The sequence below is a fragment of the Macrobrachium nipponense genome, chromosome 8 (assembly GCF_015104395.2).
Source record: "Macrobrachium nipponense isolate FS-2020 chromosome 8, ASM1510439v2, whole genome shotgun sequence".
In the NCBI taxonomy this organism is placed as follows: Eukaryota; Metazoa; Arthropoda; class Malacostraca; order Decapoda; family Palaemonidae; genus Macrobrachium; species Macrobrachium nipponense.
In genome coordinates, this window is record NC_087203.1 from 98091409 (window position 1) to 98107899 (window position 16491).

The window sequence follows — 16491 nt, forward strand, 5'->3', positions numbered from 1 at the left end:
ATGCTGACCGGCACTTCACGTACGAAGTATAACAGTAATTGCTTTGGACTCCAGACCCATGGAAAGTCCAGACGAGACTGGAAGGAGCTGGGCGCTTTCATTTTCCGTAATCGCGCCTCAAGCGCTCTGAATACACCGGGAGGATTAGCCTTGACATTGGTTGGCCTTTGGAGCCAATTAAGACTCAGCCGCTTGATAACGTTATTCAGTGGTTATATGCACAGTCTACGTATGTGGTTATATGCAGATTGATGTGTTGTTGCCGTAAGTTGAGGCTGGCCCTCCGCCAGCACGGGAACTTGCTGTGGGGCAGTCCGTAAGTGAAAAGGTGACTGTGGAATAAAAAATTAGGCAGAAATAACAAAAAGGATATGTAAGACTAGTAACATTTTGAAATGGATTGTTGCTTATTCAGCACTTTCTAAGGGCAGAAAACTAGCAGGCTCTTGCCAGTTAGAGACAGTAGTATAGCAGCCAGTCTCTGTCCGCGGAAGGGCCAGGGAAGGAAGGGACAAAATTGTTGTTAGAGGGAAAATTATAATAAACAAAACCCTCTACTATATATTGTTCAGTACAAGTGGGGAAGTGACCAATATAACAGTTTTATACTTACGGGAAAGAAGTTTAAACAGAAAAGGTAACGATAAACCATGAGAAAAAACAAAGTTGGTAGAATGGACCCTGGTCGTTGACGTAGGAACAATCTGAATTAAATAGCAGTAATTAAACGATAATAGATTAGATTGATTCACAGAGTTAGCTTAAGTGTAATATGTGTATTCATCTGGGAGGTGGATAGGATAGGAACATGGGGACGCTGAAAATATGTCAGTGTTTTCAGTTTTGTGTCGCACAGATTTGTTAGAGGTTATTGGTAGCTCTTTGAAGTTAGGCCACATAGGAAAGGATTCCGGACAGTGTAACAGGTCATGTTCTAAAGTCTATATAGAATATTAATTATCTTTTATCAGCTAATTTAGGCATTTCATGTCATGTTCCATCTAGAATGATCAGTACCTTGATTTCTTTGTAGGGAAAAAATTAAATTCGTTTTGATGATAGAGTTTACAAATTCCTGTGGCACTTCCCTGACCTTCTTTAGGGATAAATGATTTGACCTAGTCTTTGCTGGGGTGTTTTCCTTCTGTTCGTATTGAATAAAACACACATTACTTTTTTATGCATAATGTTCATGTAAGGAAAGGTAGATTGATGGATACTGCTCGCATACACACTCACACACACACACACACACAAATGTGTGTATATATATATATATATATATATATATATATATATATATATATATATATATATATATATATATATATATATATATATATATATGTGTATGTGTGTATATGTGTATATATATATATGCGTATTTATCTGACTTATGTGAAACTTATTAAAATCTTATCATTGCTTTTCTCTTGCATCGTTTGATATAATTCTGCAGTAATTGCCAACTAAATAATAAACAGAAGGGGAGAAATAACGGTTTTCTACTCTATTTAGAGCTTTTTAAAAACCAACCAATCATTTACAGACTGAATTTCTATGAAATGATCGACACCGTTGAGTAAAATGTATATAGTTCGTATATCGAGAGAATAAAACGAAGAGAATATTCAACTTTTCACTTAAACTTAGCTTGTGTGCTCTTCAAACTGTACAAATGAAACAATGAAGTGTGTAGTTAACGTAAGCATCCAACTTGCATGTTTAAAGAGAAATCTATAATTTAAAAACACTGAGCTGATCGTAACATCAATATGCAATGAATGCAATGTAATTTTTTTTTTACTTCTGATTTTCACTTCCCCTGGGTGCGAATTGACCTACAGTACCTGCTAGCTTTAACAAGGGCCGAGAGCGAATTAGTACGTGTGTGTATATGGCTGAACTTCACTGAGTAAAAAAAAAAAAAAAAAAAAAAAAAAAAAAATTCTTCAACGGCCAGTTTTGCATTGTATATCCTATCCACTCTTCACGGTTTGCTGCTATCACCGTTTTTCGTTATATATGTAGGAAAACCGACTTTGGTTGGACTTGAAGTCTTTTCAAGATAGATTTCTTAATATAAAGAAAATAGCTTTTAAACTAGGCAACAGAATACATTAAAAGGTTTGGTGGGAATCAGTATACACTTTGTCATTAATAGCTTCAACAGGGGATGGGCTGGATCTTTAGGTCTAGGTTTTTCTTTGCGATGTTCTTCGATCCTGTCTTGGTATTATTTATTAGTCAATTATCATCACCAGGTAGGTTCAAAGCGAAGACAACATCAGCCTGTAGATCTATGAATTTTTAGTATTCTTGAAGAAAGTTCGAAATATTTTCTCTATGACAAATGCTTGCGTAGGAGGGAAACTTCATCATTGATTGGAGCTTTAGTTACGTGTAATGGAAAAAAAAAATGATGCAAATGTTTATTCACAACTCGGCGAAGAAAACCTCTCTCTTGAATACAGGCAGATTCCGGCCGTCAATATGGGGAAATAACCAGTGATCACGATTGCGACAATGAGAGAGTTTGCATGCCCCTCTAGCAAGTTTTTCAAAAGCACATGACCCTCAGTGCTTGTATTGACAAAAATCTGGATTTTGTTGAAGCTTGACGAACCACAATGTAAACATGATTAGCTTCATTATGCTCCAGAGTTTCTGAGTAGCAAGCGTGCCACTTCGGGTGAAGGACGTTTGCCTCTCCCCAGAAGTATAATTATAGATTTAGTCAGGTTGTGGTGAGAAGAATACTTTCATTATGAAAGTGAGTATTACCTAGGATTTTTAATATGCTTCTCTCTCTTAAGTTTCACTGCAAGAAAGAAGGGAACTGGTGATTTCATCCTTTTATATTTTGCCGGTTATGTATTCACCATTTTCATACCGAGATGTCAAGAGTAAAATTCTTTTTAATAATAAATAAATTCGTTTTATTTGTTTTAAAATTTTGGGGCATTTTCATTGGCTATCGAGAAAGCTTGCCTTAAAGGACGAAAATTTTATTTTTATTTCCTCCAATGTAGGAATTCATTAGATCATGGACGTAAATTAGTTCATCCATTTTTAAATGAAAATAAAGATATAGTTTGGGTATAATGATGTCTACAAGTATCCAAACAGTTTTGGCAAATGGCCAGATAAAAACTCAATATATTGCCAGAGCATATTATACTGGCTCACGTGTACATTGTCGACTACTATATATTGGCAATTCATGAGGATGTTTTCAAGGAAGATAATTAGAACATAAAACAAAGAACATAAAAGAAGCTGCTAAGGAATGGCGATGAATGCATTGCATTATTTGTGTATCCGTCTAAAGAGAATTAATATAATTGACTGGTAAAAGTATAAAAGCAATTTTAAAGTTAAGGAAAAGAAAATTGACTGTATCTGTTGTCGAAACTCAGTCAAAAATGTTTATTTATCATTGATAGCCCTTTTTTCTCCTTTTTGGCCTTTTTTTTGCTTTTTATACTATAAGAAATACTGTAAACATGATTTTTTTCCATTATTTTTTTGCCCTGTATAACTGGTTATTATCATAATGGGTATTGGTGTTTACATGGGCACATACAGTTGTTTGTATGATCGGCATGTTTACGATACTCAGTTACACGTTGTGGTTAAAAAGTTTGATCTTAACATTTGCAGATTACCATAACAATAAAATTTATCCGCTTCAAATTTTGCCACACAAAGAGTAACACATCCAACAATTAAGTGCCATTTCCTACAACACAGTTTAAATATACTAGCCTCATAACCTATTAGCATGTAAAGCATACTGTTAGCTATGGTATTTAACCATGTAGTCTTAATGGAAAAATTAAATACTTGTTATCAGACAAAATAGGTTTATTATGTAATCCAATGATAGACAAAAATTAATACATATAACTTACGACAAAAATCCACAAATTTTAAGTAATTTATGCTTCTCCTAGGCTCAAACCAAAACCTTTTATGTATGGTATTCCTCGGCACAAGCTGGAACAATTGCTGAAACTGTAACAAGGTATTTAAATGGAGATGGGTGAATGACTAGGGAGAAAACCCACACTCTTTGGCATCAAGGTCTATGCGGAGAGGTTGAGGTGATATTGTAATAAAAGGCTCCGCTTTTGTATGCATAGGAAAAATACGAAGCTTTTTTCAAAACTTGTAATCTGTTCCCACAGGAATACAAAACACTACCTTTTAAATAAGAAGCTCGTAAAGAGAGACAATAACTTTGGACTAATTGTTGCCTTAAGATAGGGTAGGATATGTACAGAAGTCAGCTAGTTTCTGGGTCCACTTAAATTAATGGATTCAGATGATAGCTTTACCAAACCAAGGTGGCGAGTAAGCCTAATCTGTTGCAAAGTAGGTCACTGGGGAGGGACCCTATCCATAAAAGTAATTGGAGGACTGATGTGTAGGCATCAGAAAATGCTCATCTGAATCGTCTCCAATAAAGTGACTAGCTAGCACACTCCCCACAGGACCTACCAATGCAGAACAAAACTGGTTACACTAACACCAAGGATACAAAGCAACAGAACTGGCATCCTTCACACCTGTCACTATTCTCCTTGTTTAAAGCCATATAGAAAATTAAGCACAAATTCCATACTTACAATGAAAAAGATGAAAGTAGTTTTAACTTTACGGTTAGTCAGAGTGCATCAACACATTTTAACCTAAACATTGTCAATCAAAAAGTGCTAGATTTTGGCAGATGAAAGGGGGGTTCCCGCTCACCAGCCTACTTCCATTTAACTACCTTGTGATCAAGTTTCTGCAACCATTCCAGCTCTCACTGAGGAGTACTCCTACATAAAAGGCAATGGTGTGTATTCCCATAGTAACAAATTATTATTTTACAAGTGCCTCTAAAAATTGTGGAGTAATTACTTCGAAACAGCACAAAGTTGAAACTTTGTGAAAGATCACAAACTATAGGAAAATTGCAGTAAAGAGGACATGAAAAACTGTTTTTGCTAAAATTTAGACATATTCGATTACTGGAAAAATATTACAGCAAACAAGACTCAAGTTACAAAAAGCTGCACTATTTGGGTACAAAAAATAAACATTATAAGAAAACTATGGTTAAAAAACAGAGATCACAGAGAAAATAAATATACACAATAAGGTACTCTTTACAAAACTGAAACTTAAAGCTTACCAAACATAAACAATTGATATCTTTTGTGCTATAAATACAACCCTCCTCATTTTACTCTTGCTAATTTCACTGGAAGGTCTCCTGGCAGCAATAAATTGATAGGCTGGAAGAAGGGTAATTCCCAGAAAAATATAATCTCAAATTTTATATTATATCCACAGTACCCAATAAACTTTAACTCAAGTTTTTACGTTTCTCATACTTAGGCTTTGCCAGAGGCATTTCATGTAACTAAAACTGCATATGTAGTAGTGTATCTCCTCTAGCTGGTACTGCCTTACTGAAATATTCTAGAGAAGAATTTGAGTTCCTGTACATACACCAAATCTCTTGAAAAATTTAGTGTAGCTTCCATTTCTTAGTCCTGCAGTAAAGGGTTTACAAAGTCCTACAGTAAAGGATATTCAAGCATTTTTGATGGAGATAGACTTTAACTAAACCCTGTCATTCTGGTCATTTGTCAGCAATTCAGAAATAGCAATAGACTGATCCATAGCCTTAGTGAACTTGTCCAGTTTCTTAACTGAATCTGCATTACATTCCCACATTACAGGTACTATTGGAATCAGAATCTGGTTCTTGCTTAGTGCATATTTTTTTAATCTGGAAAAGGCTTCTACTCTTTGGAAATGGAAGCACCACAGCTTTCATCCCACTGATGAATACATCAAACCAATATTCATATACCAATGCATATACTGTCATTCGAGTACTGTATCCTTTACCATGTGAGGCATATTATTCCAACTGTTATTCTAATTTTATACCTCTAAAAATCCAATCCTATTGGCTGAAGCATAGTGTCCAGCTTCACCACCCATCCTTTATGTTTTTACTTTGGATTGTTTACTAGCTATGGCCATGCCTAGCAAATTTGAAACCAAAGAGGGTTTGAGCAGTACACTAGTTGTTCCTTGTAAGGGTTGGGCTACGTTACCCTGTCTTCTAGAGTAGTAAGTGCATGCTTCTACTTTAATCCATTTTTCCATATCATTAAGTGAATGCTTCTACTTGTATTCATTTTTCCACATTACAGTGTTAACTGCAGAATTGCTCTGGCTTAATATAATCTTGGAGGCTTACCATTCATATCAGGAAAACATTAGTACTTGTAAACTTCCACAGGTACTGGTAAAACTTCCAGATTCTCTCCATATAATCTGACCTTGATCCAGAGTAGAAATTCAGCACAAGCCAATTCCTGTCTTTTCAGGCATTACATTAGGATAAAGTAGTAAATATTTCTATTGTTTAGACACATTTTGTAAACAGTGATATATATTTGGTTGTCAATTCATCTCAAAAATTATAAATGCATTGGAGCTACAAAAAAATTCTCTTAAATAAAATTAAAACTATTCAGAAATCTCACTATTTTTGAGATCTAGGTTTAATGCTCTTAAACTATTAATGATATATTCAAGCAACATATCTGGAATACATATACAGTTACCTTTAAATCTATATAGAAAATGCTATAAAGTGTCCATCATCACTGTGCTCTTATGACTAAAATGTGCAATTGACTAGACGGGCAAAACAAATAACAGGATCTTGTCTAAACTGCACAAGGATATGAAAATAAAATTTTTAAATGCCACATACTTTTATGTATACGTAAAAGCTTTTAAGATTTGCTTCCCCTTCAGTATGAATTACATAGTATGACCATCATATGTATAATAGTATTATGAGTGCATTTTATTGTGAACAGCCTTAAAGCCCTTGAAAATAAAGTACCAAATTTTAAAGATATAAATTTTTCCCAATATATACAAACCAGAGCCCCTTATTTCTGGCACAAGCTGGAAATGGTTGTTGTAATAAGGTGGTTAATTGGTGTCAAGCAGGCAAGTGACGACAGGATACCGCTCACTCATTTATCAGTTACCAATCATTTTATCTTCAGCACAGACACACTAAGTAGGGTTGGTTGAGTTAGGAGTGTGATAAATAGCCGTTTTGAATAAGTAGGCAAAATGCAATCTTTTAAATCTGGTATCTGTTCCTACAAGAATACAAACATTCACCTCTTGTACAGGAGATTTACTCATGAAGTGGGAAGATTTTCTCACAGAATTAACTATGAAAGTTCCATAAGTTGAAGGGCATGCAAGGGATTGCCCTCCTGAAGTGGGAAATTTTCTCACAGAATTGATTAGGAAGGTTCCAATACTTGAAGAGCATGGAAGGTAGTGAACCTCTTGCCACATACCACATCTCTCTGGTTATAGCAAAATAATTTGGGGAACAGTCAAACACATATCAAGAATTGTCAGATTCCCACTTGTGTCTGAACAGGAGAGGGCTGACTCCTGCAATCTATACAGTCTAGCATAGAGATAGATGCAGACTTTGTGCCCTATGCCAAAGTTCACTTCATCCCTTCAAACTGTACTCTATAAAAGGTCCAAAGAATATCTTCTCTTTAGAGAATGGGTAAAAAATGATTGATAGGTAACGTCATCACCAGATGAAATGATAGCAAAGTACACTTCCACTTGTTAAAACAAATGGAGAGAATACATCATCAGAGCTGACTTTGAACAGGTACTCAGTTGTGTAGCTCTCATGTCTTCATCAGTCCAGCACAACTCAGGTTGGTGAGTCAACTAACATTGGCTCTAAGGAGGGGATGAGACATAGAATACTAAGTGTACCCTTCCCCAAACAAAGCTCAGCCTTGCACCTTAGGGCCTTTAAGAAAAGTATTCAGGTGTTTAAACGTGTTCCTTTTAAAAAGAGAAGGGTAGTCTGTCAGTCAGGATCCTCTCCTCGATACCCTAAACACAGTCTGCCTGAATGAGATTAGGTGTAGCTGAACCGTGTGCTAAAAGATAAAACTGTTTCCCTTGCAAATTTAATAGAAATTCTATTTGAAGAGTTCAGAAAGGGAGATGCCAAGCTCACCATCTATGTATTTGGAAAACAGTACCTACGTAGGAAGTGGTAGGTGTGTCATGACCAGAGGAAAGCACCATGGGAGAAACTCCAAGCATGTAATTTCCAGTTGCTTTACCAGAAAGCTCAATAAGGGTGAAGTAGAAGCTCACTCAAACCTCACTGAGAGGAAGTGGGGGAGTTAGGAAGAACAAAATGATTCATGACAATTCATCAATTCCTGGAGTTGAGATGAAACAGGCCAAGAGGATGAGGATCAAATAGGAAACTCATGCAAAATCAGAAAATTGTGGGGAGAGAACTCAATTTTTTCATAGGAAAAAAATTTTTTTTTTTCCTGCAACCCAAGAGTAGCCATGTGAACTACATGCTGCATGTAGGGCAGTTCTGTGAAAACGTCACAAGAATGACTGTCATGAGAGCTGATGGTAAGTTATCTAATTTGCTTACATTGATTTAAAGGCAAGAGGTCCATAGATCCCAGTTGATCCCAGCAGACACATCAACCTGCCCTAAGATTGCTTTTTTGATTAAAGACTATACCACTTAATAAGACCCTACAGTGCCATACATAACTCCATAAACCTGGGCACTGCAGTAGATCATGCATATTTGAACTAATATCCAGAAGCAGTCCTATATGCAGAGTACTAACCAAGCCATAAAACCACTCCCAGTATTATGTGATGGTGAGGCACTAAATATGCATGAATAGTACATGTTGTACACAAGCACAGGTGCAGGTAATGCATACTCACAAACAAGGTACACATATCTGAAGTTATCATAAGGGCGATAACAATCGCCAAGAGACTGAAGACCATTGATAACTGAGGTAAATAAGGAAGAGTATTAGCAAATGATTAACATACTGATCATAGTAATGAATGGGATCCAGTTCTGTGTTCACATCAAGAGGGGAAGAACTAAAAAGACAGGATGAAGGGAATAGATGAAAACCATGTTTCCTACTAGTACCTTAACCCTTAAACGCCGAAGGGGTATATTAAAAATCGTCTTCCGTGTGCCGGGGGGCTCGGAGTGAGAGCGGAAGCGGAAAAATTTTTTTTTTTCAAAAAATCACAGCGCGCTTAGTTTTCAAGATTACGAGTTCATTTTTGGCTCCTTTTTTTGTCATTGCCTGAAGTTTAGTATGCAACCATCAGAAATGAAAAAAATTATCATTATCATATATAAATAATGCAATATTTCATATATAATTGTATTCAAATCGCGCTATGCGCAAAAGTTAATTTTTTTTCATTGTAATGTACACTAAATTGCGATCATTTTGGTATATAACACGTTGTAAAACAATAAAAGCAACACAGAGAAAATATTATCACAAAATGATGCATGAATTCGTAACACGCAGACGTAAACAAATATTTTTTTTCAAAAATTCACCATAAATCTAAATATTGTGCTAGAGACTTCCAATTTGTTTCAAAATGAAGACAAATGATTGAATATTACTATACTGTAAGAGTATTAGCTTACAATTGCAGTTTTCTACCATATCTGATGAGTTAAAGTTGACCAAATGTCGAATTTTATCATTTTTTTTATATGCAATTATTTTGGAAATTAGAAAAGCTATAACCTTCAAATATTTTTAGTTTTATTCTACATAAAATTGCGCACATTTTCATATATAAAACTCTATGAAATGCCTAATATGAAACGGAGCAAATATTCCGAGAATGCGACGTACACATTTCGGAGATTTGCGCCCGGAGGGAAGGAGTTTTTTTTTTTTAATTCACCATAAATCTAAATATTGTGCTAGAGACTTCGAATTTGTTTCAAGATGAAGATAAATGACTGAATATTACTAGACTGTAAGAGTTTTAGCTTACAATTGCGTTTTTCTATCATTTCGGTAGAGTCAAAGTTGACCGAACGTGGTTTTTTTTATATTTATCGTGATTTATATGCAAATATTTCAAAAATGAGAAAAGCTACAACCTTCAATTATTTTTGGTTGTATTCCATGAAATTGCGCACATTTTCATATATAAAACTTTATGTAACGGCTAATATAAAATGGTGCAAACATTACCACAATCGCACGTATGATTTTTTCGGAAGAGTTACCGCGCGGACGTACAGAAAATGTTATTTTTTTCATAAATTCACCATAAATCGAAATATTATGCTAGAGACTTCCAATTTGTTGCAAAATAAAGGTAAATGATTGAATATTACTAGAATATAAGAATTTTAGCTTACAATTGCATTTTTCGACCATTTCAGTAGAGTCAAATTTGACCGAAGGCTGAAAATTTGTCACTTATCATTTTTTATATGAAAATATTTCAAAACTGATAAAAGCTACAACCATGGGTTGTTATTAGTTGTATTTTACATGAAATTGCGCACATTTCCATATATAAAACTTTATGTTATGGCTAATTTTAAAATGGTGCAAACATTACCACAATCGCATGTATGATTTTTTTCGGAAGAGTTACCGCACGGACATAAGGAAAAAGTTTTTTCATAAATTCACCATAAATCGAAATATTGTGCTAGAGACTTCCAATTTGTTGCAAAATGAAGGTAAATGATTGAATATTACTAAAATATAAGTTTTAGCTTACAATTGCGTTTTTTGACCATTTCGGTAGAGTCAAAGTTGACCGATGGTTGAAATTTTGGCACATCGTTATTTATATGAAAATATCTCAAAACGATAAAAGCTACAATCGTGAGTATTTTTTTGTTGTATTCTACATAAAAATGGGCACATTTTCATATACAACACTCCATGTAAATGCTAATTTAAAATGGTGCAAAAATTATGTCAAAGTGATGAAATAATTTCCGAGATGTGTCACCGATACTTTTTAGTGCGGCAAGAAAGAAATTCGCGCTTGCGCGCCTGTGTAACAATTGTAAACAAAACAACACCTTGATCCGTGAACTCCCAGCATCCCCCAAGGTGCGTGATTCAAGAGTTTTCGTCTGGTAGACCTATAAGTATTTTTCCGCGAATTTTTAGAAAAACTTTTGTATGTAAATGTAAAATACGTCCAGTCGGCACCCGAGAGACAAAAAATGTAGACGTAAAATACGTCCACTCGGCGTTTAAGGGTTAATGCCTTCTGCTCAGCCCCATGGGAAAGTAATAGAATTTATGGACTAAAACTGTCAATGGCAGAACTTCCAGAGCATAGCCTTTTAGACAAATATGAACAAGGAATCAAGAGTAAATAAACAACTTCTGAAGTTAGTCCCTAACTACTTTTATTGAATGAATACTCCAAGGGTCCTGGACAACAATAAAGAGGAGACTCTCCTGAACGCCACGTTTGTAGTAGTCGAAGACCGAGACAGGAGATGATGATAAGGACAAACAACAACTCAAAGATAGGAAGAAGAGTGAAGGCAGAAACCATGTTTCCTACATCCACCATACTGACTACTATATTCAGCCCTAAATGAAAACAGCCAAAGAGTCTGTGCCAACCCATGACTTGGGCAACAAACAGAAACCCTAGCAACAGAATTAACAATTGTCGCAGGATGTGAACAACCAGGGCATAAGGGATCGGGTACAAGCCCATGATCACCATCCCTGTGTCAAAAGAAGTGTAGTAACACCCTACAATTAGGGTTTAAGGGTTTAGAAGTTAAATCATAAAAGTCAGAAAGGAGACGGGCACAGGCACGCTTGCAAGCCAGAAAAGGAAAATAACAAAGATGGAAAGGATAGAGAAATGCATACACATACTCTGCCCTTCATCATGATTCTCTTTTTTTGTTCCTATGAACAGCATAGCATGAACACTTAACAGTTACGAAATATGACGATGAGCACGGGTAACTGTCAAGACCTGCAACTAAGAAGGAAACCCTAGAACTCTTACAGAAGGTCATTCAAGAACTTTGTGACTACCAGCACTCTCTCAGCAACTGCTCCTTTGAAGAACAAAAACCATCCCTTCTACAGGAAGAGAGAAGGAAGGAAGGAGAGAGCAGGAAGGTTAGACAGAACCTCAACTGCTTCTCTAGTGAGGTTCACACACAACCTTTGTTTCCCCAAGACACTGGCACCACAACATGAAAAAAACATGGTCATTTATGATCATCCTTGTGTATTGTAGCATTCTTTATTACATTCAGCAGCTTGCAAGATGCCTAAATAGATATGGAATTATTATAAAGTAAAATTATAAAAGACAAAACCTTTAGATCAGTGAGGCCTACATTTCAGTTTACTTAATTCTTCCAAAAATTTTTATTCCTGAAATTTCTGTCACATAATTTAAACACTACTCTAATTTTTAGTTTTATTATTCTAATTTAAAATTAACTTTCACATTATAAGGCCTATAAATTAATTTTCTAATTTTTATAATTTTATTTTAATTTAAAATTAACTTTCACATTATAAGGCCTAAAAATTAATTAATCATATAAATGAGTGATACTTACTGTTCAACAAAAACATGTTAATAGTTTTCAGGTTCATTTACATGAAAGAAATTGTACCAGAGAAAACACCCACAAAGAATAACTTGGCAAAATAACACCTCTAATAGACTAGTGCACCCAGGTTGCCATTCAATTATGCTAGACACACATCACTTTTTGATATGAAGCATAGTCTATTTATGAGGCAGAGAACTACAAGCTACATGTCCAAGTGAGTGACAGAAAGGTACAGGGTAGGACCATAATGGGTCAGTTGACCTAGAATGAAAGAAGCTACAATTACAAGGTTAGAAAGGCATTTATCAGTCTTGTACATTTCAACATGATTATTCTGTTAAGAAATTTAAAAAATTTTCCAGACTCAAAAGTATCCAACAAGTGAAAAAATCTGAAAAGTTGAAGTGCTTCAAAAGTCCTATTTAAAAGACAAAATAATTAACCTGTATGTAAATATGGTGAAGCGGAGGTTTCAAGACACAAGCTGCTGCTGAAGAAAAATAATGAAGATTATTGTTCTCGTATCCCTAGCATACTGAATAACCATTACACACAAAAAGGCATACTGGACAACCACAAACACATAACTAACCTTCAATGTCAAGCACCACAACTACATCAAGAACTGTGACCACATAATCAATAAAAATTCTTGGTTTGACAATGACCATAAAAAATTAAGTGATAGGTTTCTGACATGTGAGTGCCCAGTGCCCAACCACTTATCTACCCGACATCAATTTAGACACCTTCTAACCATCACCTAATCAAGATTCAACTGATGTTTCCAGTTCGTTCCAGGAATATGCCTATGTAAGAGGCAATGATTTGTATTCTCGTAGGAACAAATTATTTTAAGGCTATTTATTTAGTATCATCCTCAACTATCACACTGTTTCCAGTAAACTGAAATTGTATAAAACTTTTATAAGAAAAATTATGAAACAGACTTGCAAGTAGTAGTATAACATAGAGCACAATTTTTACTCAGAAAAATTGAACTTCTGTAGCTGTTACTTTCAGAAACTAATTAGAAATTTTTAAGCTTAAAACATTTCTTCAAAAGGTCTCCATAGAAAACCTGGGGAATGTTGTGTTGATCTTAACCAAGGAGTGACTTAAATTACACAAATACCATAAAAATCCTCTTAATAAATAATTTAGTCCGTACCTTGTACTCGGTCACAGTTTCCTTCCGGTTTTCCCATCCCTACGTATAAAATAATACCAGTGTCCTTGTCAGAAACAACCATTGTTCAACTTAAATTTTATTAACAAAAAATAAATTTCATAGTTAATCTTACCAATCATATAAGCACAACATGAATGGTACCGAGAAGCATAAAATTTGCCTTGTGCAGTTTTTTCTTGAACTAGTTGACCCTGGATGTCAACAAATTTTTCAACTGGATTTTTGAACAGCTAACATTTACAATATTTTTGAATACAATAAGTTAAAAATAAGCATTTCAAAACCATTTAAATCAGCAAAACAAAATATGAAGGATTAATTTATACATGGCAAAAGCCACACCCCATAGCAACTCTGAGAAAAACACACACTGGTAATTTAGTAAAACTCTGTACAAGACAACACTACAGTTTAATATTACCTGATGTATTTCAGTCATTTTTGTCTTTCTATGCAAAGACTATTCTCCCGGTAGGGCTAAGAGTTTAATCGCAAATAGTGTTGTTAGATTTCCATAACCAGAATAATAATAAAATTCTTTCCATTCAAGAACTTAAACAGTCCTCTCATCCTCATAAAAATATCTTAAAAATTATGTCACAGCATTTAGTAATATAAAACCTTAACCTCTATGAGCTCAAAAAAATTTCAATAAATACAATTAATTGCACATAACTTCTACGAGATTATCCTCACTCTTCACTATCTGGCACTACGATATTTAAATTCGGGATAAATACAATACTGCCAATGCATGTGAATACCAGGAAATGCAGTCATTAAATATTTCCATATATACACAAATATCAAGATTCAACATATAAAACTGTAATTTATGGATTTATATACTATTGCACCCATGTGATTTAAAAACAAAAGAATAGGACATTTAAAATTTAAATTTCATTAAACTGATTAGTAACTTTTCTTATTTTTACTCGGGAAGGATCATGAAAGTTCCTTTCTGAATGTTTAGATCTTTGTAATTCTCCTTGGAAATACTGCACAGTTTTTTTAATGCCCTCCTCAAGTGGAACCTGTAAAATAAGACAAATTAATAACTGGCACAGTAGTTTCTAAAAAAGTATTATAAAACAAATATCTGACCTTCCAAATAATTTCAAAAAAATACTAAGTATCACTTCACCCTACCCCATTATAGTGGTTATGTTTGTAATTTACATACCAGTTTTTTAAGTCTATGAACTAAAATCAGTTTTTGAAGTCTAGGAACAAAAATGATATTGTTATGATACAATAAAGTTTTATACATACTTACCTGGCAGATATATACATAGCTATTACTCCGTCGTCCCGACAGAAATTCGAATTTCGCGGCACACGCGGCAGGTAGGTCAGGTGATCTACCCCCCCGCCGCTGGGTGGCGGGAATAGGAACCATACCCGTTTTCTAATTCATATTTTTTCTTCCAGCTGTCTCCTGAGGGGAGGCTGGGTGGGCCATTTAATTGTATATATCTGCCAGGTAAGTATGTATAAAACTTTATTGTATCATAACAATATCATTTTTATACATTCAACTTACCTGTCAGATATATACATAGCTGATTCACACCATTGGTGGAGAGTAAAAGACAGCTATTACTGAAAAGACAGGTAAACAACATACGTTGTAGGTAATAAATAAATAAAACCTTGGTTCCTATGTGTTTAGACGAAGGGTCGACTTCCTAGCTATTGCTAGTAGTCTGCTTCGTCTCAAGAGCCTCAGCGAGGATGTGACCTATGGCTAAGAGTTCTTGTAGATCTGTCAATGGGGTCTTATCCACTTACTGGACAGAATCTAGTGGTCATTTGTCAATGGGGTCTTATCCACTTACATGACAATAGTACACCAATACCTATTGGCATAATTTAAGGAGCACAACACCGATCCCGATCACCTGATCCTAACATGAGGGTTTGTGCTTAATTTGAAAAGAGCTATCCCCAAACTCATTTCAAATAACCCCAGAAAATAATACACTTATGTTAAAATAAAAAATTCTTAATTCACTAGTTAAGGATCAGTGTCGGCTCCCTATCCCAGCAACGCATCCGTGGACACGTATAACAGAGAGAAGGATCTCTCATAGGCCCACTTGATCTCCTTCGTGCAAAGAGAAGTCAACACAGAGTTGCATCTCCCGTTATTACAGCTAATATGTCTCTCACGACATATTGTTATGGAAAGAACAAGAATTGTTAAAAGCTAGCACTTCAAGCGCTTTTAATTCTTAGCTGTTTGAAGGAATCATCAAGTTACTCAAGAAGTGCTTTAGAGATTCCACTGTTCCAAAGAAGACCAGGGCTTTCTTTGAAATAGATCTCTTCTGGATGAAGCCCAGAGCCTGGCTGGCGCCTCGCGCCTGCCTGGCACCTCGCCCCTGCCTGGCGTCTCGCACCTGGCTGGCGCTTCGCTTGCCTGGCGCCTCGCGCCTGGCTGGTGCTTCACGCCTGCCTGGCGCCTAGCGCCTGGCTGGCGCCTCACCCCTGGCTTGCGCCTCGCGCCTGGTTGGCGTCTCGCGCCTGGCTGGCACCTCGCGCCTGGCTGGCGCTTCGCTTGCCTGGCGCCTGGCTGGTTCCTCGCGCCTGGCGCCTGGCTGACTTCTCCCCACTTGCTGGAGATTCGAGCTTGTTGATAGTCTCGATGAAAACTGGCGATGTCCACCTCGAGACACTTTATTTGCCTGATTTATTCGCCTCTAGCGCATCTGCGCCAGATTGGAGGCCTACTCCTTCTCCTCATCAGACAATGACAGTGTTTATTAGGACTGTC

At 35.8% G+C, this 16491-nt stretch overlaps 1 protein-coding gene across 1 annotated transcript in view; it reads right to left on the reverse strand.

Moving 5' to 3' along the window:
• Positions 1-5791: 5791 nt before the first annotated feature.
• LOC135222921 (UDP-glucuronic acid decarboxylase 1-like) overlaps positions 5792-16491 on the reverse strand; it is a 61227-nt gene continuing 50527 nt past the window's right edge. Inside the window, exon 9 of the mRNA XM_064261353.1 lies at positions 5792-14749. Coding sequence (XP_064117423.1) covers positions 14609-14749 — 141 coding nt within the window. The 3' untranslated portion in view covers positions 5792-14608. The remainder of the gene's footprint in view (positions 14750-16491) is intronic.